Raw genomic sequence first — 25,693 nt, forward strand, 5'->3', positions numbered from 1 at the left:
GATTTTAGGACAAGTTGCGTGAAAAAGTGAGGCCTGCTAGCTCGTCAAATGTATCAAGAAAAGAAAAAGGAAAAAAGGTGATGATGCCCCTGAGATGCCAAATTTGCGTGCAAGTCATGACGATGGTGACAACAATGGTTTTGAGTAGAGTTTAAATAAGGAGTTTGGTATACCCTTTATGAAGCTCCGAGTGCAAGAAGGATGCAAGCAGGGAATAAGGCACCTAAAAATGATTTCAAACTACACATACAAGAAGCTCATGAAGAAGTTTTCGTGCTTTTGTAACATTCAAGAAAGAACCATGGCAAGAACTTTTCATGCATTTGCAGCCTTCACAACACCAGATGATTAAAGACTTTTCGTGCTTTCACACGGACCCCACATTTGGCATACATGTTGACCAAAACACTGCCAAGCAAGACATAGTTTTGTAACATGACCTTTTGACTAGCAATCTCATCATGAAATCTCCCACACATGCCAATGTCTTGTGCAATGCCGTATGCCTTCAAGTTGCAAGTGTTGGTGATTCTATTTGGAAAGAGGCCTTCACTTCGAACAAGGTGCAAGCATAGGTGATTTTCTCGTTGATGCACAATGTTTTTTGCGCTTTTTTCACATTCCCTTTCAGAGTCCATGTGGAAAATTCTGATGCCAACATTCTCTACATTGATATTAGACAATCAATGTAGCAAATAGTCAAGTGTTAAAGAGTTTGTGTGGATGCATACAGACTTAGGTTGCATTCTAAGCAGTGACCACTGAAATGATGGACACACATTCGATTATGTGGGTAGCAAGCCTTCTCTACCACTATCTTTATGTCGGTGGGAGTACCTTTCATGTATTTGTTTCTGCAATATGAAGAGTTTCTGTTTGCATAAGCTACAATCTTTTAGATGGGAGTAAGAGCTAGACTAGAGAGTGAAGTGGAGCAACGATCACTGGTGCCTTTGTGTGTGTGTGTGTGTGTGTGTGTGTGTGTGTGTGTGTGTGTGTGTGTGTGTGTGTGTGTGTGTGTGTGTGTGTGTGTGTGTGTGTGTGTGTGTGTGTGTGTGTGTGTGTGTGTGTGTGTGTGTGTGTGTGTGTTTTATGAAAATCCCCTCATGATTGAACCATACTTAGACAATTGTATTAAATAATATACTAATTAACAATATTTTAAAACCAGATGTCATCAACCTGAACTATCATTTCATATACACCAATACAACATTCTGTATCTAATGGATAATACAGTCATTTAGATCAACAATTTGATCTTTGATCACTACAATATAGTATCTTAGTGTTGTATCTGTATGTGCCCACCCTTTGGGATGAGCTTCCACTACATCTACATGGAGAAGGATCCAGCTGGTACATTGGACGATCTTCTGTTATTACTGCTACAGTTTTTGTTGTAATCCCAAGGAAAGAATCTCTTACCTGTCCACCATCCAAGAAACACAAGCCCATCAGAACTGGCATTACTTGGGAAGACAGGTGTCAACGACTCCCTCCCCTTGTTATTAGTGTCAAAAATTACCCCAAAAACTAACAACATAACATAGATCAAATATCATGTTTAGAGAATGAGCTGTTTATTTTCGATAATGTTTTCATCATTCATTTCCAGAAAAAATTGGACAGCATCTCCTTTGTAAATTGGATCAATTCTCAAAAGTCAAGTCTACTGCCATCTCCTTCAAGACCCTCACTTGAGGATTAAGGCTCTTTTAATAATCTTTGGACAGACTTCAAAGTAAATTATAACATCAATAAGCAATTTGCAATTGCAAATTCACCATTAAATACTTACCTTCATCAAGTTTGAGTTCCTGCATAAAAAGATAGAAGTATAATACCTTTGTGTTCACGACCAAGTTCATTAAAGTTATGGTACTATGTTACAGCCTTTATCCATTATGTTATTGATATGCATACGTTTCTAGTGGTTTTGAGCACTAGTTAAAGTAGTTCCCAGCTAATAAAGTTGTGTATGGTAACTCTGACATGACACTACAATATCTTCATGTCACCCATGAGGGGCACGTTTTTTCGAAATACAAGTTAATCTTTAGTATCTGCTCATTACGTTACAAAAATCGTCAATGCCATCCCACTGAGACTCTCACAAGAAGTTGTAGGCAACCCAGGTAGTGACAATAGTTTCCAAAAACCATTTCCCAACTATACCATGTCAATTTATGTATACTTTTCTCTGCAAGTCACAAAGTGAGCAAACCAAACTTGGACAATATGGAAACCAAGTTTTAAGTGATGTATGCACATGTTCGACTGCTACAGAACAAAAATTAGGCAGCATACTATTTTATACAGATTGTATTTCCAAACAATTCCGTCAATCCCACTTCTTGCAAGATCATTACCAAAGACGTACGTATATCAATATATTTAATTGAGTTCGACAGATCAATAATATCTCAAGCTAGTAATTGAAAAAGTCAAAATTATCCCAATCCATGTAAAACCAGATCTGAGTGTTGAGCTGCATTCCATGGGGATAACCCAATGGAATCTCATTTTGCAGTTAGCAGGTAAAAAGTTTAAGAGAATACCCGAACTAAAACCATGCTTATGCTCATCTGAAAACCCAAACGATGTTTATTCTCAGCATAAAGTAAAGATCCACAAGGAATACCTACAGTCCATAGTATTTTCATTGCTAAATGCTAGAAGGTTAAAAGGCCAAAACACGAGCGGCTAGAAGTCCAAAAAATCAAAGAATAGACTTAGGTATCAACAACACTTCTAATTAAATTTCAGCTATGTGTATTACTCAGAGCAGAGCCTACAGTATCTTAATATGTAGTCATGTCTGAAAAAAGTCATTAAAAAACAATTCTAAGCTTAGGAGTTCATATGAACCAAAACAGCAAGAATTATTATATTGACACACAGAAAAAGGATTTAAGTAGAGTAGTTTATATGAGCAGGTACAAAAGCACCTACCTGAATGTACGAAGCCGCAAGTGGTACAGTCCCAAAATGTGTAGGATTTAAGCAGAGTAGTTTATATGTTCTTTTCAAAAGCCTTTTATACTGAGTAGGTACAAAAGCACCTACCTGAATGTAGGAAGCCGCAAGTGGTACAGTCCCAAACTGTGATACCCTTGCACTGTAATGAATATGTCAGGAGGGGCCCAACACGTTGATTGTGTGTGTCATCCAAAGCCTTAAACTCATGTGTTGATGTATGCATGGGAGGTCTTCAGTATACGCCATCCGCCACGATGTACATGGGCTAGAATAAGCAAAGGTGAAGCCATCTCTAGGTATGCCTGTGGCCAATGTTGCTTCCTGAGAACCGGGCACGCAGCAGTAGGATGCTCTCGTAGGGGTTGCGAATTTTTAGCAAGTCTGTGTGTGTATGAGCATACGCGTTTGTGTGTGTGTGTGTGTGTGTGTGTGTGTGTGTGTGTGTGTGTGTGTGTGTGTGTGTGTGTGTGTGTGTGTGTGTGTGTGTCAGACGAGTAGGAAATGGATCACAGAATTTGACATGGCCAGAGCAGGTGCACGCAAGCATGCGTGTGTATGTGAGATGGAGAAAGAGAGAGAATACCTCCATGTATATACAAAACATGTGTACTGCAGGCACTTATGAAGGGCGCCAACACCGAGACTGCCGATAAGCAAGCATAGCGAATGCATAAAGAGCACACGCTGTCATTTTGCCTTTTAAGGTCTTCAACAACTAGAAAGATCAATAACATTAAAGGCTCCCAACTTCCCTTGAGTTAGTGGGTGGCCCAATAGTAGATGAATAATGAAGATGGTCAATACTGTAGATTAGAGTCGACCAGTGGGGACCCAAAATATTATAACCATAGAGATCGTTACTCTAACCTTCAACAGATTTGCAAACATGAGGATTAGGTAGCTATGCTTAATCATATTAAGCAAGTATTCTTTGTGAGTATTCTTTGCGAGGTAATCAGGTTGCAGTTCCAAATTTTCTACGATGTTTGTGTGTTTCTGTGGATTCGAGCGAGATAAGAGGGGAATGCGAGAAAGCACTGGGAAACATGAGGGCTAAGAAGGGTTGGAGAAGAGTACATGCATGGACAAAGAGAGAGAAAACTGCTTGAGAAGATAGTTCTCCAAAGATGTTGAGGCCATGTGTAACTGAGTTGCATTTTATCAAACACAACTGGGTGTGTTGAAGCAGGTGTGTAGTTGAGTAATTATGAGTGGCTGTATATTAGCTCTCATAGATGACATCTAAGATTAGCTTCTGAGTAAATGTGCGTGCAGGTATAAGTTTGAAAGGTGAGGATCTTTGTCCAAAACCAGATCCATTGTCTAAACCTTGAAGGTTATGTGTATAACAGAGGCGACTCTAAAAGATGTAGGCATGAACCCATGTCCAAGACTGACATCGGCCTAAATCCATATCTCCGTGATAAGGGTATGAAGTTGTGAAAGAGAGTGAAGCATGTCATTATGTCTGAGAGAATGGGCATTAGTTTTTTTCTAGATCCCATCATTCAGAATTCGGCCATTGTTTGTTAACCCGACAATGTGTGCATGTTTGTGTGTCATGGGTCATTATTTTCCAAACTGAACAGATTATGGATAAAGTATACCAATGCATTCAAGCTTTATCTATATCCAGCCAAGGTTTAACAAAGTTACTGCCGTCTAGATAGTGAGAGCGAGATCACCAAAGAGGGAAGCCGTCAGCCAAGGGTTAGCCAAAGAATTGTCAGCTAGATAAGTGTGTGTGTGTGTGTGCGTGTGTGTGTGTGTTTTTGGGGGCAGGGGCGGGGGGGGGGGGGGGGGGGGGGGGGGGGGGGGGGGGGGGGGGGGGGGGGGGCTTATGAATACTTACACTGAAGTCTTAAATGAGGACCCTGCCATGGTAGCGACATGCACATGCCACCACACACATCTCAAGAAATCTCTACCCATCTTGATTCTCGAATGTAAATAGGACCATGCAGGTAAACCCAAACAAGGGATGTGTGTTTGAGCATACCTTCATGTATTGAAGTTTGTTTGTAGGAGCCGGTTAGCGCATGCATATCTGCCTCGTCTCTAGCATAAGCGATGTGTGTGTGTGTGTGTGTGTGTGTGTGTGTGTGTGTGTGTGTGTGTGTGTGTGTGTGTGTGTGTGTGTGTGTGTGAGAGAGAGAGAGAGAGAGAGAGAGAGAGAGAGAGAGAGAAAGAGAGAGAGAGAGAGAGAGAGAGAGAGAGAGAAGAGCCATACAGGTTGCGTATGAAGGTAAGATTTTCTGCGAAAAGGTTGAACCTCTTATGGCGTTCGAATCTCAGCAGAGACTGCTACAGATCATTGCGCTTGCATGTGGTGCAAGTTTAAAGACACTATATCAATAATGTGTAATTAACCTATTTTAAAAGAGGTTTGTGCTCACCACATGCTTTTTGAAGTGATGCCACATTGTGCGGGTCCTAGCCATGTGCATGTTCCCCATGTGGATGTATATAAAGTGTTCTTACTTGATTGCAGCTCCCTTCATGATGCCAAATTCCATATCAAGAGATCATAGTTGTATTGTAATTCATAGCCAAAATTGGTAGCGCACGTATGTGTGTGTGAGAATTTGTTAATTGTTTCCAATGTTTTTGAGCTGAGAAGGGCGAGCACACCTCATGCAAGAACATGATGCTACTACAAGGATGAGCATGCGTAGCCAAGGACAAAACTTGCTCCTGGTAGGGCTTACAAAATAGAGACGTGTGAGTTCCAAATTTAAATTCCTCCTTGCTAGCCATGTGGAGAGTGTGTATGTGTGTGTAGATGCATGCACATAAGAAGCCAATGTGTCCTTGTTTTTATTTGCCAAGTGCTAAAAACTGCCTTATACAACTAGGGATGAAAGGAGGGTAGGTGAGGTAGTTGCAATCAAAATCACTTCTCATGGTAGGGGTATGTGCAAGCCAAATATACATAGTATAAAATGACATCTAAGATTCGCTTCTGAGTAAATGTGTGTGCAGGTATGAGTCTGAAAGGTGAGGCTCTTTGTCCAAAACCAGACCCATTCTCTAAACTTTGAAGGTTATGTGTATAACAGAGGCCATTCTAAAAGATGTAGGCATGAACCCATGTCCAAGACTGACATCGGCCTAAAGCACCAAACAGGGAAGCAGTCAGCCAAGGGTTAGCCAAAGAATTGTAAGCTAGATAAGTGTGTGTGTGTGTGTGTGTGTTTGGGGGCGGGGGCGGGGGGGGGGGGGCTCATGAATACCTACACCGGGGTCTTAAATGAGGACCCTGCCATGGTAGCGACGTGCACATGCCACCACACACATCTCACGAAATCTCTACCCATCTTGATTCTCGAATGTAAATAGGACCATGCAGGTAAACTCAAACAAGGGATGCGTGTTTGAGCATACCTTCATGTATTGAACTTTGTTCTTAGGAGCCTTGTGGGTACGTGATTAACACATGTATGCCGTAGGAGGATAGCAAGAGTTGAAGACCAAAAGGAGGGGTTGGGCGACATAATGATGGTTTTTGTCTCCAATGCAAATTGTTGAGATTCACGCATGCACTCTCAATCTTAGAGTCAATGACCATTAACGCCTGCGCTTAAAACGGTGTGCACATGCAATTGTAAAAACACCGCAGCGGCAAATAATCTGACGTGGATATCAAATTCTACCCGCAACGGTTAACAACATGATGAGAATAGGATTTGTTATGTAGTTTGCCGCTGCGTCTAAGAAAGTCTCGCTCTGTGTCAAATTTACTCAGCAACCCACCTCCGCAACTAGATTGTATGTGTGCAAAACGTGTTCAACGATAGGGCCCGGAATTCAAGGGGCCTCACTCTCTCTCGAGTCTCGAGTCACTCTCGACTCTAGCTTTACATGTGCGCTTTGAAGGCAATGCATAGCGTTGTTGACTGGTCGTGCATGGTTGATGAGATTCACATTGGAGTGCTTGACTTGGACCTTGGTTTTGGAGGGATTTTGCCATTTGGGGTTCAAAGAATCACATTGTGGTCCATGAGAGGGCCAATTTAAATAGGTTGCAAAAAGATGCGCACATTGCATAGGTAATAAACTACTGTTGCCGGTGGGTGGAAAGAAAGACGAAGGCAGCAATCCAAAGCAACGACAAGCTGGCAGACAGCGCCATTCCCAAAAGAAATGAAAGCACGCAATGCTTGAAGCAACTACAAGCCAACTAGTCAGTCTCTCTCTCTCTCTCTCTCTCTTCCCTCTCTCGCCTATCTTTTCCTAGGGTTAGGGTTACGGTTTGCCTCTTTTTCAGCTGTTACACTTGATTACTAGGATGATGGCCTGCATTTGCCCCTTCCTTTTCTCATGTAATGTTTGAGCAGTACATCGCCTGACAAGCTTGTCTGTCATTGTCTTGCCATTGGGCATGGATCCATGGAAGAGGAAAAGGGGGACAAGGGGGTGAACAGCACAAAAGAAACCACCAAAAGAGAAAAGTAAAGAAAAGGAAAAGCAGAATCCTTGACTGTGCTACTTGTCGTGCGTTTGGTCCCGCCTCATGTTCTTTCTTTTCTTCTTGTGGGCGATGGCAGTGCTCCCTTCTTTACATTCTGGGTATCTTCTGTACGCAAATTTTTCTATGTGGGTGCCCAAAATTTGGCTCTTCCAATCACATACAATTCTTTAGTTGCGGCTTCAAGTAGTAGGTTCTTCTTACGTCCTTTCGAAACTCGCATGTGTGTGTGTGTGTGTGTGTGTGTGTGTGTGTGTGAGAGAGAGAGAGAGAGAGAGAGAGAGAGAGTATTTCCTGCAAAAGCAGATTCTAAAAGGCCTGGAGGGGCCGTTATGATTGATGGGGTTTTTAGGCGTTCAGTTAGCTGTTCATTTCCACTACTATGGCAGAGTTGTGTGATGGATATGAAATCATTGAAACTGGGCATGCATACCCCATATCGAGCAAAATACACCAAAATGACATCTTGCCAGAACCGTAATATCAGTCTCATTTCGCAATTGTGAAGAGCTCTTAGCGCAACACTCATTAGCTCATTTGCATAGCTTAGCAAGCAAGCAGCTTCGAACAACATCTGGGCTGCAATTTGCACATTGTTTGAGCATATTGCAGACATACTACTACAACGTTTGATCTCACCAATTGTTTCCCTTTAAAGCCGACGGCAGCAATCCTCAGCTGATCACACATCAGAACACTGGCATTTCTTCCTTTGCTTCTTTTAATTGATAGCCTATCTTCTTTCCTTCCTTTCCTTTCGTTGCAAGATAGTCACCATCTTTCTTTTATATTTTTTCCCTGTACCATGAATAGATGAGGTGACTCAAAAGCATCCCCATAGTATCATGGGCCTTGCTCCAAATGGTTTGAAGCAACAGCCTACCAACAGAGTACGCTTGCAAGCTGTTGTTCACCCAACATAAATCAAATGCAGGTGATGCTTATCTAAATGCTTCTCTTTTACTCGCATAACTTCACTACAGAAAGATCAAGGGACTAGCTGGTATTAGTATGCCAGAAACCTTTCCATCGTGTTTTGGAGAGTATGGGCAGCATGCCCGTCATGCCGCATCTGACCACAGTCCCAAGGTGGCCCACAGTTCGGTGACTTGCCTCTATCAACCAAAATCTACTGTGTTTCGCAAACCTGTGTCAATCACATGGTGTAAGAGTCTCCTTGGCCAAGGTTTCAGTGTGAGTATAGATGATCCTCACGTCCAATATGTCTGTAAAATTGACATGAAACCTTGGCGTTTTTGGAAAAAACAGGGGTCTAAGTGCGCACAAGTGGAGGGCAAGACCTTTGAAGTGTTTTGGGATCTTTCTGATGCTAAATACATGTATGGTCCAGAGCCTTGCCAAGGGTTTTATGTGGCACTGCTATGTGATCGTGAGATCGTTTTGATGCTCGGTGACATGCATAGAGAGGCTTACAAGAAGACTAAGCTAGGCTCTGCTGTGATGGTACTGGCAACATTGTTGTCGAGAAAGGAGCATCTGTTTGGAAAGAAGGTATACCATACAAGGGCTCAGTTTGAAGAGAGTGGATCTATGCATGATATAACCATAGAGTGTCATGTGGGTGCTGATGCTAAGGACCCGTGGTTGTGTGTGCGAGTTGACAAGCAAGCTATGGTGCATATCAACCAGCTTATGTGGAAATTCCGAGGCAATCAGATGATTCGTGTGGATGGCCTACAGATTGAGGTCTTGTGGGATGCTCATAATTGGCTTTTTAATCCTAGCACTGCATGTGCTGTGTTCATGTTTCAGACTTGTGGTTCTAGACAAAAGACTCGGCTGGGAGAAATACCAGGCACTCACTCATCGTCCATTTTGGAATGGCCATCTACCCATAGCTTCAATGACAGAGACATCAAGCAGCTATTCAAGGACAACTCGTTTGCTTCAATTTTGGAATGGCCAAGTACACACAGTTTCAAAGGGCTCAAGGAATCCTGTGAGCCATCACCTGGGTTTTCCTTACTCTTGTATGCATGGAAAAGTGAATAAAGGAAAGGTGCGAAAGTTGACGAGTGATTTTAGCAGTGAGGAAGGCATTTCCATAGCGCCTGGAGTGTGTATTTGACCGTTGACGTCTAAGCTAGCTGTCTTATGCTTGAAGCCTGAGATTTAAGCAACTGTAGGGTATGGGTCAGATTCAGACTGTGCATGCATGCGATCCATGATGGCGAAGTGCGACATTGGAGCAAACAAGATATTCCAACCATAGAGATCAGGAAATTGTGCGTTTAATGCCGGTGATAAGGCTTTAAAGCAGCAGGCTAGTGATGCTTGCGGTTGACCTGGCATCTCCTTGGAGCCTCTATGAGAATAGAGGAGACAGAAAGCGATTTTACGTCGTATACAAGTGGTTTCCTTGCAGTGGGGCTGGAAAGAGAGGGAAAGTGTTGATCAAGGGTTCAAGATTTGATTGCTGTTGAGGGCTCCAAAGTACACCCCCCCATTTCAGTTCTACTACACGAGAATTTTTTACGATTTCACAAATTTTGTATTCGCATTTAGCAGCCTGGGTGTGAAACGAGTGGGTTTATCTATGTGCACAATTATATTACAGAGAGGATGAGTGAAGTTGTAGAAAAAGCGGACCATTGTTTGATAATACTGATGCAGCAAAGAGAGAATGCATCAATGATACCTCCCTTGCCTTCCGATTGCGACTCATTTGTAATAGTCAGACATTAGTTCTTGGTAGTGAGATGATGTGTGAAGCTTGTTTTCCATTACTTGAGGCGTACAGTATGGTTCCTTCGCATGGCCAGTGAGACTCTCGCAGGATGATGCTAACCCCTACAATGCAAACTGTTCTTGTGCACGCATAGCTATGTGCATAAGTACATGATAGGAGGGGTGGCTCTCTCTCTTCTATTGTTTGCCGATGGTTTTTTCTGAATATCTTCATTAATGTTTCGACATTGGAAGTCTCACAGAGGTGATATTGATGGGGCAGATGGGCACTAACCAGTTTGACAGGAGCTACAAGGAAGTCCCATGCTGTTCATGGAACAATCTGACATCTTTAGATTGAAAATTCGGAGATGATGATTGATTTTGAAAGTGTTCTTTGAATCCACCATACAAGGAAAGTCTTTTTGGCCTTAGTGAAGAATACATTTCATGTGAAGTATTGACCGATTGAAATTTTCTTTGATATTTAGTTTGTAAAAGAGTCTTTTCATCTAAGTGCCACATATATGGATCTGTTTTATTAAATCGTTTTAGAATGCCAACGTGACACAAACCCCCTTAATCTATGTATGTTTAAATTGTAAATGACATCATTCCTATAAACCCATGCCAGTCTTAAATAAAATTGCAAGCACATTACTTTCCAAGGACATCACTTTTCCATATGTAAGCGTTCTAATCTCAAGCTTAATCCTCTTTTTAGGGCCTCCTCCCTGCTTGCAATCTTGGCAAGTGGTGTGTAGTTGTTTACTTAAGACATTTCTTGCTTCGTGATTTTTATGCTAATTTGGTTTAAATTGATAGTCAACAACTTCTTTGTTCCAATTTGAAAGTTTTTCTATTGTTGCAACTAGTTTCTTTCCTTTAAAAGTTAATAGCTAGGTTTGAGTCTTTCCTGTTGTTCTTATTTGATGGTGAAAAGTGTCCATGGCACCTAAGCCATGATAAGTTAGTATTGTGACAGCTAGATCACCTCCAAAATAGGGAGCTAAAGATCTAAATAAATGTGCCCTTTCCTTTTGTAACTTCACTCACTAGTGCCTACCTCATAAAACTCAAAAGTGTCTTAGCACACTTCCAAGGCATTGCCCTTGTGCGCGATGCCTTAAGGTGCACTCTATTTTCTAAGATCAATCATTTGTGAGGTTTCATATTATGTTTTGGCATGGTTGAAGTAAGGGGCAAGGCCTTGTAGAGTTTTTCAGTACATGAAGGTTTTCTCCTTGGTAAATCTTTATCTTTTCTCAACTGCCAGTTGCTTTGTATGGAGCAAGGCCTTGTAGATTTTTCAGTACATGAAGGTTTTCTCCTTGGTAAATCTTTATCTTTTCTCAACTGCTAGGTGGTTGAGTTAGTCTAGGCTCGACATTTCAAGTGGTGGGCTTGTTAGATTAGCTTCAGGCACCCACATTGACATCGTATGATGTTTGGGCTACTTTGGTCTTTACGCCCAGGTGGGCAATCATTCGTTGAATTTGTAGAGATATGCTTCATTGCAACCAATCTTGGGGTTATTACCCTATTACTATAATTGAGCTAGAAGCATGTGTTGTGGTATTCACCTTTTGTGAGTGATGTATGGCTTTGAGAAAGATCTAGAGGTTTTGGCTCATTCTTCTCTTTAAGGTGCCACACTTTGGAGCATTGTATTTTGGCACCCAAATTTTGCTTTCTCCTTTGCTGTATCCTTATATTTGGAATTGTTTTGTTGGCAACCGGATCCCTTATGCATTGGGTTTCCTATGACTTGTCTCTTTGCTTTTTTCTTTTTCACTTGGTTGTTGTTTGATGGGATTGCTTGGTGTTTGGCAAGGTCTTTCTTGGACACTCTATACATTGTTTTGGGAGCAAAATCTTGTCTTTGAAGGAGTAAGAGAGGAGTGCATGAGAGACGAGACAAACACAATGTGAGAGGGAGAGGATTAAAGAGAATCACCCAAAAGCAATAACTCAGTAAGTAAAATGAGCGGGTAGAGGGCCACTTATATATTTGTTTAAGTGACCCAGAGACCTATAAAATGGGGGCATCTAGTTTGGTTTTGGCTCCTTAAATAAAAATGTCGCATCAACAAAGATAGTGACACGTGAAAAAATTCTAGTAAAGGTGCCACAACAACCAAAAATGTCCCATAAGCACAAAAGCTATTAAATGAGCAAAATGGAGTAAAAAAGTATACATAGGGGCATTGTGGCCTTACAACCATGAGACATAACCTAGGATCCCATCATCCACTGGTGACTTATCTCCAACGCCTCCTCTTCAGCTTCCAATGGGTGCTCCAATCCACATTATGAAAGACGATTACTCACTCTAGGTCAAGGTAGAGACTTAATACAAGATCTACAAGATTGTCGATAATGGGACAATATTGCAAAATGATACGACCATCCTTAATGTGATCATGTTCACTTTGATGGGATCTTGAGAAATTCCATTTGGGCTAAGATGCAATAGGACCCCACTTGCTCTAGTTAGCTTGCACTCTGAAAGGTTTTCCACCATCTTTTTTTTTTTGTCATACTTATGAGTAGACATAGGTGCATTCAATTTATTGTCATGCAAAGTATGCACAAGCAATTTAGGCATACCGCTAGCCTCTTCGTTCTCAGTCCTTTCCACATCAAGTACATCATCTACATCTACATCAGTAATAGGAATATGCTGATCTGTAACATTTTTTGAAACTCCCTATGTTGTACATTTGCCTCACTAGAACTTACATAGAGGCAACAGAGTGCCATGAATACCTCAAGCCAAAACAAATGTGGTAAAGCTTGAGTCCTGACCATACATCGTGCCATCTCCGCAAGCTATTTTTTCTTTCATCAAGAACACCATTTTCCTCGGTCGTATATTGCATTGTTGTACACATTGGTGTTTTATCCCATGACTAGCCAAAAATGCATTAAACTCTTGAGACATATACTCACCTCCTCGGAGGGTGCCCATAGTACATTTAGGGATATTTTCAGCCATGACTAGAAATTGTTTGAAACACATGAACACTTCAGACTTGGCTTTAAGCGGATACACCCATGCATGCATGGAGTAATCATCAATGAAAGTCACGAAGTACATGTAATTACCCAAGCATGGTGTTTGCATAGGCCCACAAATATCACTATGCACAAGTTGTAACATACATCCTTTGGAAACTTTGAATGCTACATCTTATCCAAAATACAACCTTCAATAAGGTTCATTTTGATCCCTAGTACATAGTGCATCAACAAGTGTGAAAGAGTTGCCCTTCGCAATAGTTAGCACACTCTTTTCAACTTCCTTGACCGGATAAGAGGCATTGTTGGCACAAGTAATCTCATTTTTATGAGGGACAACCTTGAGAGAGGTAAATAACTCATGATGCCAAGTAATGTTCTTTGTAGCACCACTATTAAAGTATCAATTATGTGATTGTGCAACAACTGAAATACATGCATCATGGACATAAGGATCGTAAGTACACTCTCCACTAAATGCACATTATGTATCTACATCATCATCACAATCTCCATTTATAGAAGATTTTGCAATCATTGCACTAGTAGAAGATCTAACCTCTTTCTTCTTGGCTTATTTTGCCTTCAACTTAGGACATTGCTTTATCAAGTGATCATTAGTCTTGCAGTAACGACGACACATCTTTTTCTTGCATTTTTCAACATAATTCCCAGAAGAATTGCTGCCAAAAGAAGCACTAGACACATGTGATTTGCTAGTCATCGAAGAGCCACAAGAAGTTGGTTGCATTACTATTACCACCTGCTCTTTGAGCAACAATAAAATCATATTCAATTGTGTTGTTTAGCCCTCTTATTTTTTGAAAGTGACTCCTATAGCAGCAATGTCATAATGCATCAACCTTGACAGCTTGATGGGTTTCTTGGGTCATAAGTCTCCAAGTACTAGCAATAGTTTGGTAAGAGTCTGGCAATCCATCTAGAACAGTTTGTACAAGTCAATTGTTATAAATGACCACATACATAAATGAGTTTCGAATTGATATCCTTCATCCAACAAGAAAAATGACCCTGTTATCTTTCTCTTGCATAATTTTAGACTCCAAAGCTTTACGAAGCAATGCACTTTTTGGCTCATTACGACTTGCATGAAGACCTGCCAAAGTAATCCAAGCCTATTTTGCTAAGAGAATGTGAGGAGTAATGGTGTGCCTCATAGATAATGCAATCAATGCATGATCCTTCGCATCTCCAACATCCCAACGAGGTTAGGCAAAGCACTTCTAGCAACAAGAGATTTCATAGAACCTACAATATCCCCAATGGAGCCTGTATCCACAAAAGGCGGAGGTACATCAATGCCATGCACAACATTTCAGACACCCTTTGGAACAAGAACATGCATCATCATGTAAGCCCACATCGGGTAATTATCTCTATCCAATTTATCCTCGGTAGCAGACACTTTAAAGAGTTGTCAGCCATGGTGAGTGACTACATTTGATGTAAAAATTGTCTTAAAAGAGGAAAATCAATGTAGGACTAACACGTGTCATATAGCACAACCCGAAGAGGACTGTAAAGAACCTGTTTTGCAGTAAATTTCAATGACAAAAATTCTGCACAAAAGGACAAAATCGTCTACGTAGTACTACCGTAAGTGAAAACAGAAGCCGAAATGAGCCTGAATGAAAAATTTGAGCTCACACAAATCTAAGAATGTGAGCAAAGGGTGTTGGCGACAGTATCAGGAGGAAATGGCCTACTCAGGTATTAATTATTGGAGTTAGGGTTGAAAGGATGCACACAGCTTGGAGAAGATGAAGAAGCTCAAGTCACACAAAAGAGAGTATATTGCTTAGTGTGCAAATAAAAAGATAAGGTAACCCTAGAGTGATGAGTGTATATGCAATGCATGGGGGAAAAACCTTCAAGAGAGGAAAAAAGAACACACATCACTACCACATATCCGGTAACAAAGCCCTCTCTAGTCTCAAATCGTTCTGCGCAACATAAAGCAATCTTCAAGGTCATTTTCAAAACACCCCTGAATTCCTCTCAAAATTTGACCCTAAACCTTCTAAAGTGGAAAAAACTTTTCAATATGAAAGTTATAGAGCTCGTTGAGAGCTTTATTTTGATACAAGAAGAAACTTTGTATGCGGAAGTTATGGCCATTTTAATGAGACCTATTTTTTTCTCTCTCTCTCTCTCTCTCTCTCTCTCTCTCTCTCTCTCTCTCTCTCTCTCTCTCTCTCTCTCTCTCTCTCTCTCTCTCTCTCTGATATTGTTTTTGAGCCCATCATATCTTTTTGGAGCACCTGTGACATTTTTGTACTTTGGAGCCCTCACCCACCCTCAACACTATTGTACATGGGGTATTGAATCAAGCCTAGGTGGTGGGATCAACGATGGAGAAGTTCATGCACGTAAACAGAGGCACATGTGTATGTTCGATGGTGGGAAAAGGTGAACAAGGGCACGAAAAGTAAACAAGGACATGGGAAGGGTAAACAAAAGCTGACTTTACAAACATGTGGACTCACGTGGGTGTCAAGAATCATCACCCGCCCGCGTGGCTAGCACACCAAGCTCTCATCGTTGAGGTGTCAGGTTCAAATCTCCAACCCTTGACACGCATTGACTTTTTTTGCACCCTTCCCTTGCTCGGAGATTCGTGCGCTCCCACCCTCCGCTATCGATCCCATCGCGCTGGGGCGTTTAAGACCCCATGTTGAATAGTGTTGAGCCCCCTCCCCCCCTTAGACTTACACCACTCTGTTGCTTCACAGGTCTAGGGCATACATGTACGGCTAGTGTGCGTCTGAGCTGGCCACCCTTTGCATATGCATTTAGATTGCATTGTGCGGCCGTCCAAATCTGGGCAAGTTGCCCACCTTGTTTGGACGCTCTCACGTTTTATTTATTTCTTGTTGGGTCGTGGGGGATTTTATCTAGCATTGCCTTACCTCCCCTTGGGCACCTTTTATGGGGCCGTGGGGGGTACCCACTTCCATCATTTGGTCATTGTGTATTGTGTCTTCTGCTCATGGTAGTCATGGGGGTTGATCGCCCCCTCTTCACCATATCTTGCATTTGTGGTTTACTCTCTCTCTCTCTCTCTCTCTCTCTCTCTCTCTCTCTCTCTCTCTCTCTCTCTCTCTCTCTCTCTCTCTCTCTCACGCTTCCACACTCACGCACTCTCACATGGTATCAGATGTCAGGGCACATGGTAGTCATGGGGAGTTGATCGCCCCCTCTTCACCATATCTTGCGTCTGTGTTCTATTCTCTCTCTCTCTCTCTCTCTCTCTCTCTCTTTCTCTCTCTCTCTCTCTCTCTCTCTCTCTCTCTCTCTCTCTCTGTGTGTGTGTGTGTGTGTGTGTGTGTGTGTGTGTGTGTGTGTGTGTTAACCACCGGCGTCCACTTTTAGTAGTCATGGGCCGGGCTTGTCTGTCCAATAGAAAAAGGGTAAGAGTGATCGCCGATGAGAGGCGCACTCTAACAGGAACTTTCAAGGGTTAGTTGGCTAAGTATGGGCACCAAAGTGTGAATGGGCTGAGCTCATATAAAAGTCACATAAACCTAAAAATCATTTATTCTTTCATTTGTGCAATTGAAGAGTGCTCTTGCTCCATCTCCATCTTCTTCTTCTTCATCTCCTTGTGTATGTGCGTATGCGTGAGAGCGTGAGAGAGAGAGAGAGAGAGAGAGAGAGTGATCAAGCATTGTGACGATGGCACGACGGCGGTGAAGCGGTTGAGCGCGGCGCAGGAGTGGCTCATTTTTCTTTGCGGCGAGGAATCCTCCACGACAGCAAGCGTAGAGAGGTGAGTGACACACCATCGCCATCTTTGAGCTTACTAGTTTAGGATAGTTGCGTACTTAGAGCTATCTGTGGCTTGCACACAATGCTAGGCAAGGCCCTTGCTCCGATACGTGCGACAGAAGGCCACATTTTTGGCACCGCTATCGGGGAAATACCCTACACTAAGCTCAAGAGGCACTCTGTGCTGCGTTGTGGTCCAATTTCAAATGTAGAAAAGGTAGAGAAGGAAGGTGTGTGTGTTGAGAAGGAGTTTGTTTTGGTGTTGTGTATTGTTTTGTTAATAAGGTGTTGAAAGGTACTGTGTTAAGTTAATAAGGTGTTGAAAGGTACTGTGTTTTCTTTGTGATAAGGTGTTAGAATTAAGGTAGTAGATCCATAATGTTAGTTCTGTGTAAAGTACAGTAAGTAGATCTGTTAGCTAATGAGTTACTGTAGTAGTGTGTTAGTGTGTAACAGTAGCTGTATTAGTTGTAAGTAGGTAAGTTAGGTGTGTGTGTGCTCGTGCGCACAGCAGGGCCGCGGCGACCTTATCCCAAAAAAATAAAATCTTAGAGGTAGGACCGGGATCGGGAATATCCCCCATACCCAAGCCCAAGCTCACGCTCAAGCTCAAGCCTCAATCCCCCTTTAAAATTACGTATTTTAGCCTCACGCGTAGGTAAAAATCGACCTTTTTGAGGACCAACGAAGATTCGAGTAACCGAACACAGTGTTGTAAAGCACACCACGACCCCCTAAGCTATGTGCTTGTTTCAAGCTATCACACGCTCTAATCCAAAAATCGATCATTAAAAAATATTTAAAAACGAGTGAAAACGGACGCCTAAAAAAGTAAGCGGTTAACCTTCGAGGTTATTCGTCGACGATTGTAGGGTGCCCAAGGCACATGCATCTGCGCTCTGGTCGTGTGCTAGAGACAGATCAACTAACGAGCGTTTTGACTTACGCGAGTTCTCAATATCCACCTACCTTAGGCTACGGGCCCTCAGCGTGGACCCAAGGTAGTACAAACCAAGACCCAAACATAGCGGCTAGTGACTCTTCCTCTGACGACGACATCATGGAGGATTACCTAATGCCTAATCATGATAGCTCAAGCCAAGACATGCATGCCATGGGTCCACGGTCCTGGCTAAGTGTGCTTAACCGCTTGAAGGAAACCTTTAGTAGAGCCACTCGCTCCGAACATGGAGCTAACGATGTAAATGAGGGGGATAGGAAAGTAAATTCGCCATTCATGACCAATGTAGACCGCATGCTCTTGGAGAGTGTGCACGTGAATGCTCCATTCACTGCAACCCCTGACTCTTCAGAGCTATTCCCCTTCGAGGTCATATTACCTGATGGTAGAAGCCTTGCCGAAGTGCAAGAGGTTGAGCGTTATATCATTGCGGGTAGGAAAAGGAAATTGAGAGCTTACGCAAGGCGGAGCAACGAAGAGAGTTAAAAGCGAAAGCCCCTATGTCAATATCATGCTAGAAGAGCAATCGAGTGCTCCTAACTTAGCAACCACTAAGGGCCAACCCCATAGAGAGCAACATTGCATCTAGCTCAAAGGACACCCCTAGCACCTCAATCCTAGATGGAGCATTCTTAAATGAGAGCTGGGAGTACGAACTACAAACGGAAACTCTAACCAACCTATACACAGATCACATCTATCACGTGGGTTGGTTAGATGTCCTACAATCCACAATGGGAGCTACTAGTGTGGAGGATCAACAACAAAGAGTTTGTGAGGTCATCCATAGGGTTATTGAACTAGAGAGACAGAACAAGGGAATCCACATGCCTTCAACGGGACTCAGGAGATTCTTGGATACACGAAGGCTAGACAACCAACCTTATTGCAAATGGAGACTCCCTCTGTAAGTCCGATGGATCCTCCATATGTGGTTTTGCTAGGGGTCTCAGTGCAATCTGAGCCCACAAGTGATAGCTTTACTTTTCCATGTCTAGCTCATCTTTCCCTTGATGACACCACGGCTACCATGCCTACCCCAATGATGGGCATGCCAAGGAACACGCCATGGACCTCATTTGCTAGTAAAGCACCGCTACATGGTAGCTCAATGCCGGCAACAGTACCTACAAGTGTGTACCAATCGTATACACCCATGGGTCCTCGTACTCATGTAATTCCTACCCCTCCCATTGTTTCAACAACCTATGCTCCGCAACCACAACACCCAAGCTCTTATTTCCATGGGACCATGCCGGCTGGCATTAGCATGTCACATCCGATGTCTGTTATGCCTAGGGCCACACATATGAACTTTGGGCTGCCACATGGCACAACACCGTACCAAACATGGAACCCAAGGGCTTCCTATGCGCCAAGCCCAATGCCAGTACCTACTCCACATGTAGTCTCTGGAGCACCTCCACCCATGGTTCCTGCTCACTTAGTACAAATAGCCAAGCTCACACAAAAATTTAGTGGAGACGGGGATGTGAGAAAGCATATCGAAGTGTTTGAACAAATATGCGATTCTCTAGGAGAACACAATGACCTGCATAAGAGTAATGCTTTAAGCCTAATCTTAAGTGGGAAGGCTGGGGATTGGTATAGAATCCTAAGGGTGGAAGAAAAAACGATTTACCCTACTCTTAGGAGACTGTTCTTAAAATATTACATTCGAGAGGGAGTACTTTGGGGTGTAGCCTCTCAGCTCCAGAAAGCCCAACAAGAGGAAGGAGAGTCGGTGAGAGACTTTATTAGTCGCTTAAAGCATTTGAATTCTCGTTGTAATCCAAATGAGTACTTCAATAATAATCAATTTCTTGATAGATTGATTAGGGGATTATGACATGAGGATATCTACAATGGCCTAGTCATTAGAGGTATCACCACTTGGGAAGAAGTCACCACCAATGCGATCCAATTGGAGGATAATTTAATGATTCAAGGAGAAAGAGTGTCTGTTGAGTCTAAATCTATTAGCTCGCAAGCATCGGGGCAACAGCCAATGACCCTAAAGCCTATTGCTAAGGAGCCAAAGATATATGAGATGACTTCAGCAGATCTCACCAAGTCCATTCAAGAGAGTCTTAGAGACAATCGTGCTCCACAAAACAATCATATGTATCCAAGAAGGGAGCAACAATGGTGCTGAGCATGCTATGGACCGCATAGTACCAATGAATGCCCTACTTTTAGAGTAAAATTCAATGGTAACTGCAATGCCTGTGGGAGGTATGGTCATCAAGCTAAGGATTGCATAGTATTTAAGCGCGCGATGGCCAATAGACCAACCTTAGCATAGACAGACACACCTCGAGTGCCTGCATTGATGCCGGCCCCAACTCTTGAACAAATGTCACAACACATGGTCCCTAGGGTCCAAAATGTTGTTCAAACAATACCCTTATCACCTCCAATGCTAGGACCGCAACCACCACATCCGAGAATCACTTATGTGAATCAAGTGGGTTGTGAGTCATCTATTGCTTGTTTGGAAGGCTGTGACAAAGATATAGACCCTAATATTTCTTATGGGATGGATGCGCTTGAAGAAAGTCCACAATACTAGATAGAGGACTATTGGGGACAAGTCAAACATGTCTATCAAGTAGTTGCTCTTGCTACAAGAGGCCAAAATATCAATTACACTGCTAAGAGACCACCTCTTTAATGCTATGAGTGTGGAGGTCTACATTGTGTGGCCGAGTGTCCTATTAGGCTACAAAAGAACACCACACTAATGCAAACCAATCAAGCGATAACGTCTACAATGTTGATACTCATGTGTAATCGATGTGGCATAGATCATTTGATTGCCCAATGTCCAAATAATCCAAATGCACAAAAGATCACGCCATTAAACTTGATTGAGGTTACTGAGGAGCCATCACAAAGTACACATGCGGTACCAGTAAACATACTCACACGATCGATGCTCCAAAAAACTATTATATTCTTGAGGAAAGAGACACAGCATCAATTGCCCAATCTCAGAAAAAGAAGAAAACACGAAGGAAGAGATCGCAAAAAGCAGCGAAGTCAAACCCGAGTTCAAAGACCAACATAGGGACTTGTGACAACCCTGTATATATGAACGATGCTGAAGAGGATTTTAATTCAGGAGAAACCATGGAGACCAAAATGACCACTAAGATAGAAACCAACAAGGAAGATCTTCATGAGCCACAATGGCCAGGATCCAAGAAGAAGATAGGAACTTATCCAAACCCTATAGAGGAGATCGAGCAAATCAAGTAATTAAGGAGTTTGGTAGAAGATACCCAAAGGGATCTAGAACCAGCACCTAGGCAGATCTAGATTATAGACACAGTGTTCCCTACGCAACAACAACCTCACCAAGTCCATAGACCCTTAGCCATACCTAGTGTCATCCAAGAAGAAAGTGACTTAAAGTCATGGAAAAGTGGGCGTACTAACTTCTTGATGGAAAGAATGTTTACAGAGAGACTACCTGATCCTATCAAAGAAATGGAGATCCCATCTTCCCCACGTCAAGGGACTGAAGCCCAAAAGGTGCCGTTAAACATTGTCAAATTGATGGATTTCATGTCTTCAGAAGTTAGAATCACCATCATGTCCAAACTATATAAAGACCCTGAGCTAGTCTCAGCTCTTCGAGCTTTCCTCAATGGAGAACTAAAGTTTGGGCTACCACAATTTGCACAAATGGATGGAGCTGGGGAGATACCAATAGAGGAGGAACACTTAGATCCACAACCCAACCTAGATGAGAACCTTGTGGTAGAAATACATGTTAACAAGTTGGGACAATACTTTGAGGCAATGAATCCAATGCGACCATACCAATCACTACTAAGGGATTAACTGTGAAGGGAATACTTGATGGTGGCACTGGGGTTAGCATTGTGACTAAAAATTGATGGGAAACTATGGGAAGACCTCACCTTGTGACCACAACCATAGTAGTGAAGATGGCCAATGGGTCTATTGTTAAAGCTATTGGGATGTTAGAAGATCTCAAGATCAAGGTCTTTGGACATAAAATGAGAATTACCTTCATTGTTATGGATTTCTCCAAGTACACTATGGCATCGGAGATGATCTTAGGACATCCTTTCATGAGGGAAGCAAAAATGGTGTATGACTCGTCTAAAAACCATGTCTACCTGCAGTTCCAAGATTCTGTCATTCGAGTGGATCTTGTAACTGGTCGAGCACATCCCCTAGGAAATAGGTTTATGATTGATCATAGATCTGACACCACAGTTCACTCGACCCGATTGCAGTATTGTTACACGTGTAAAGCAGACACTGGTGTTGGGAAAGATTCTTCTTATATGGATGTACTACCTGGGATGACTGAGTCGGACAATGTGGATTGGGTCCACCTAGCAGCAACCATAGACACTTGGGGAAACGGGGGGATGACCTCGGTAACACCTGAGGGGGATGAAATGCCACCACTCATACACTTAAATATGCTAGAAGCAATGCATATAGCTTATGATGACCTACAAGATGAAGGTTTGACTGGCATTGGAACCAGTAGCGCCTCACAAGACTGTAGCCCACACGATTTGGGGTCAGAATCATCAATTGAAATTGACTCTAAGGACAAAGAATCTGAGTTAAATGTTAGTGCAAATGTGGAGACAAACCATTTAGGGCCCAGTGGTACTCTAGATGACAATCTATCCAAGGGAGCAAAAGACAAGTAGCGATTCATCTAGTGACTCTTCACTAGAGATGGGCCGTAATCGAAAATTAGACAAGAAGAGTAAGAGATATAAGAGGCGACGATATCAAGCAAATGTGCGTGCTAGAACAAATGAAAAGAAACCTATCGCGGAATGGCTTAATTATATAGGGGCATGTGATGCTCATGGGAAGTTGGTAGATAACTGGGGTGAATACCTTCAAAGCATTATGTGGTGTATACAGTCCACAACCCATTGACATCGCACAACTAGAGTCTATAGAGAAGCCAAAGTTGAGCCATACCGTAAGGAGACGACAAAATCAAGAGTTAGCTCAACAACAAAAGGAATCAGAAGTGAAATCACAGTCCACAGAACAACAGGACCCCACAGACTCACCCTGCACCTGAACATTTCAAATCCTATACCACAGAGGAACGTAAGGTTGTGTATACAAAGGCTCAAAGAAAACCTATCGATGGGAGCAATGGAGTCTATGATGGTCCGGCGATAGTTAAGGAAATAGAGTTAGCAGACCCAGGAGAAGAGTCCAAACCTGTTTTCATTGCCCAAGATCTGACACAGACTGAGCAGTGTGTACTTAAAGAACTTCTCAAGGAATTCAAGGATATATTTGCCTGGACATATCATGATATGAAAGGTGTTCCACCTTCCGTGGTGCAACACACAATCCCCATGAATAGCATGGCTAAACCAATTTAGCAACGACTCTACCCAATGAATCCTAAATATGAAAAAATCATTCAAGAAGAGATGAAAAGCTTGTGAAATGCGAATTCATATACCCTATTGAGCACTCAAAATGGGTGTCTCCAATACTGATTATGCCAAAAAAGAATGGGAAACTCAGAGTGTGCGTGGATCTCAAGAAGGTCAATGCCGCCACTAGGAGGGACCATTACCCCGTGCCATATTCAGAACATGTGCTTGAAAGAGTTGCAGGAAAGGAAGCTTATAGCTTTTTAGGTGGATACTCTGGCTACAATCAAATCACAATTGTGCTGGAGGACCAAGCTAAAACAGCCTTTATAACCAAATTTTTGCATTTCGTGTTATGGCTTTTGGCTTAACCAATGCCCCTGCTACCTTTCAAAGATTAATAAACACTTCTTTTAGATAATATTTGAGGGATTTTTGTGAAGCTTTCTTAGATGAAGTTTGTGTTTATTCCTCTTGGAAAGAGCATCTATCATGCTTACAAAAAGTATTTGAGAAGTGCAGATTGTATCGCATCTCCTTAAACCCTTTTAAATGCCAATTTTGGGTTAAACATGGAGTCATTTTAGGGCATATAGTGTCCAAAAATGGGATTTCCACAGATGAAAGCAAAATTAAAGCCATTGATGAATTGCCACCACCTACAAACTATAAAGGAGTTCAAAGGTTCATGAGCCATGTTGGTTATTACCGACGGTTTATTTTACACTTTGCCAAGATAACTTGTCCTTTGTACAAGCTTCTTATTGAGTTCCTTTGGACCACGGAGTGTGACCATGCTTATGAGTCATTGAAAAAGACATTGACTAGCGTTCCTATTCTACGAGTGCCCGATTGGAATGTAATTTTGCATGTGCATATTGATGCATCGAACTTTTCTATTGGGTGTATTCTAGCTCAACCACGAGAACATAAACTGGACTACCCCATTAGCTTTGCAAGTCATAAATTGAATGATGCCAAGAGAAACTACACCACTACAGAGTGAGGAGGTTTAGGTATGATTTATGCAATGAAGAAATTTTGCTACTACCTTATGGCCAACAAGTTTGTTTTCTATGTTGATCATCAAGCCTTGCTGTATCTAGTAAATAAACCTTGTTCCACGGGAAGAATTACACGATGGTAGTTAATTCTCCTTGAGTTTGATTTTACCGTTGTGGTGAGACCTGGTAAAAGACATGTCATGGGGGATCATTTGTCTCGCATACCCAATGGTGAAGCCCCTACTGGAGTCGATGATGAGTTGCCCGATACTTCTCTATTCCTAGTCGAAACCACACCTGAATGGAGACAGAAGATTTTGAACTTTCTAGTTAATGGTTTTCCACCCAAAGAGCTTCGTAAGGACATAGCTTGAAAGCTGTTAAAAGAATGTGAACCTTACTCTCTCATTGCAGGAACTCTCTACAGGCTAGGGAAGGATGATATTCTTAGACGTTGTGCCCGTGAGGATGAGTATTTATAGATATTGCAAGAAGCCCACATGGGTATAGCCGGAGGACATTTCTCAGGGGAACTAACAGCTAGAAAGGTGTTGCAATCAGGCTATTGGTGGCCTACCTTATTCAAAGATGCATCACTTTTTGCAAAAGGATGTAATGAATGTCAACGTTGTTACAAGATCACGCAACAAAAGGATAGGATGCCCTTACATCCTGTTAAAGTGACTCAACCATTTGAAAAATGGGGTTTGGACTTTATAGGCCCAATTAGTCCGGCAGCTCGTAGCACTCAATCTCGATATATTATCGTTGCCACTGACCATGTGACAAAGTGGGCGGAAGCCAGGACGACACGTAAGGCTGATGCGAGGTCAACTGCCAAGTTTCTCTTTGAGAACATTATTACAAGATTTGGTTGTCCCTTTGAGATTGTGAGTGACAATGGTACTCATTTTATAAATGGAGTAATAAAAGAACTCACTACCTACCAACTTTATGATAGCTCACCATAAGTCCACACCTTATTATCCACAAGCAAATGGCCAAGATGAGAGCACCAACAAGACCTTAATCTCTATCTAGACCAAAACGATAAAAGCTCATTGCACAGATTGGGATTTAAAGCTGACTTCAACTTTATGGACTTATCGTACTGCGTTCAAAGTTGTCGTTAACTGCACATCGTTTAAGATGGTGTATGGCCAAGAAGCGGTTATGCCATGGGAGTTTGTCGTTTCTAGTCTTCGAGTAGCTTCTCAAGAAGGTTGGGATGGCAACCCCTTAGTTGAGCGATTATATATCCTTGAAAGGCTAGATGAAGAGAGGCAATTAGCTGTGCAAAATACAGTTGTGGAGAAAGATAGGAGGAAGAAATGGCTTGACCGTCATCTAAAGAACAAAGATATCAATGTTGGTGATA

At 42.3% G+C, this 25,693-nt stretch overlaps 1 protein-coding gene across 1 annotated transcript; it reads left to right on the forward strand.

Moving 5' to 3' along the window:
* Positions 1-7,095: 7,095 nt before the first annotated feature.
* On the forward strand, positions 7,096-10,622 carry LOC147428942 (uncharacterized). The gene has a single exon (XM_086495455.1). It carries the CDS (start codon positions 8,462-8,464, stop codon positions 9,461-9,463), a length of 1,002 nt encoding a protein of 333 aa, XP_086351581.1. The 5' UTR covers positions 7,096-8,461; the 3' UTR covers positions 9,464-10,622.
* The last annotated feature ends 15,071 nt before the right edge of the window (positions 10,623-25,693 follow it).

Source organism: Adiantum capillus-veneris, chromosome 22 (genome assembly GCF_014529385.1).
Source record: "Adiantum capillus-veneris isolate H3 chromosome 22, ASM1452938v2, whole genome shotgun sequence".
Lineage (NCBI taxonomy): Eukaryota > Viridiplantae > Streptophyta > Polypodiopsida > Polypodiales > Pteridaceae > Adiantum > Adiantum capillus-veneris.

Excerpts from the sequence above, each read along its gene's own strand:
- LOC147428942 (XM_086495455.1), top strand. The coding sequence starts at position 8,462 with ATGCCAGAAACCTTTCCATCGTGTTTTGGAGAGTATGGGCAGCATGCC.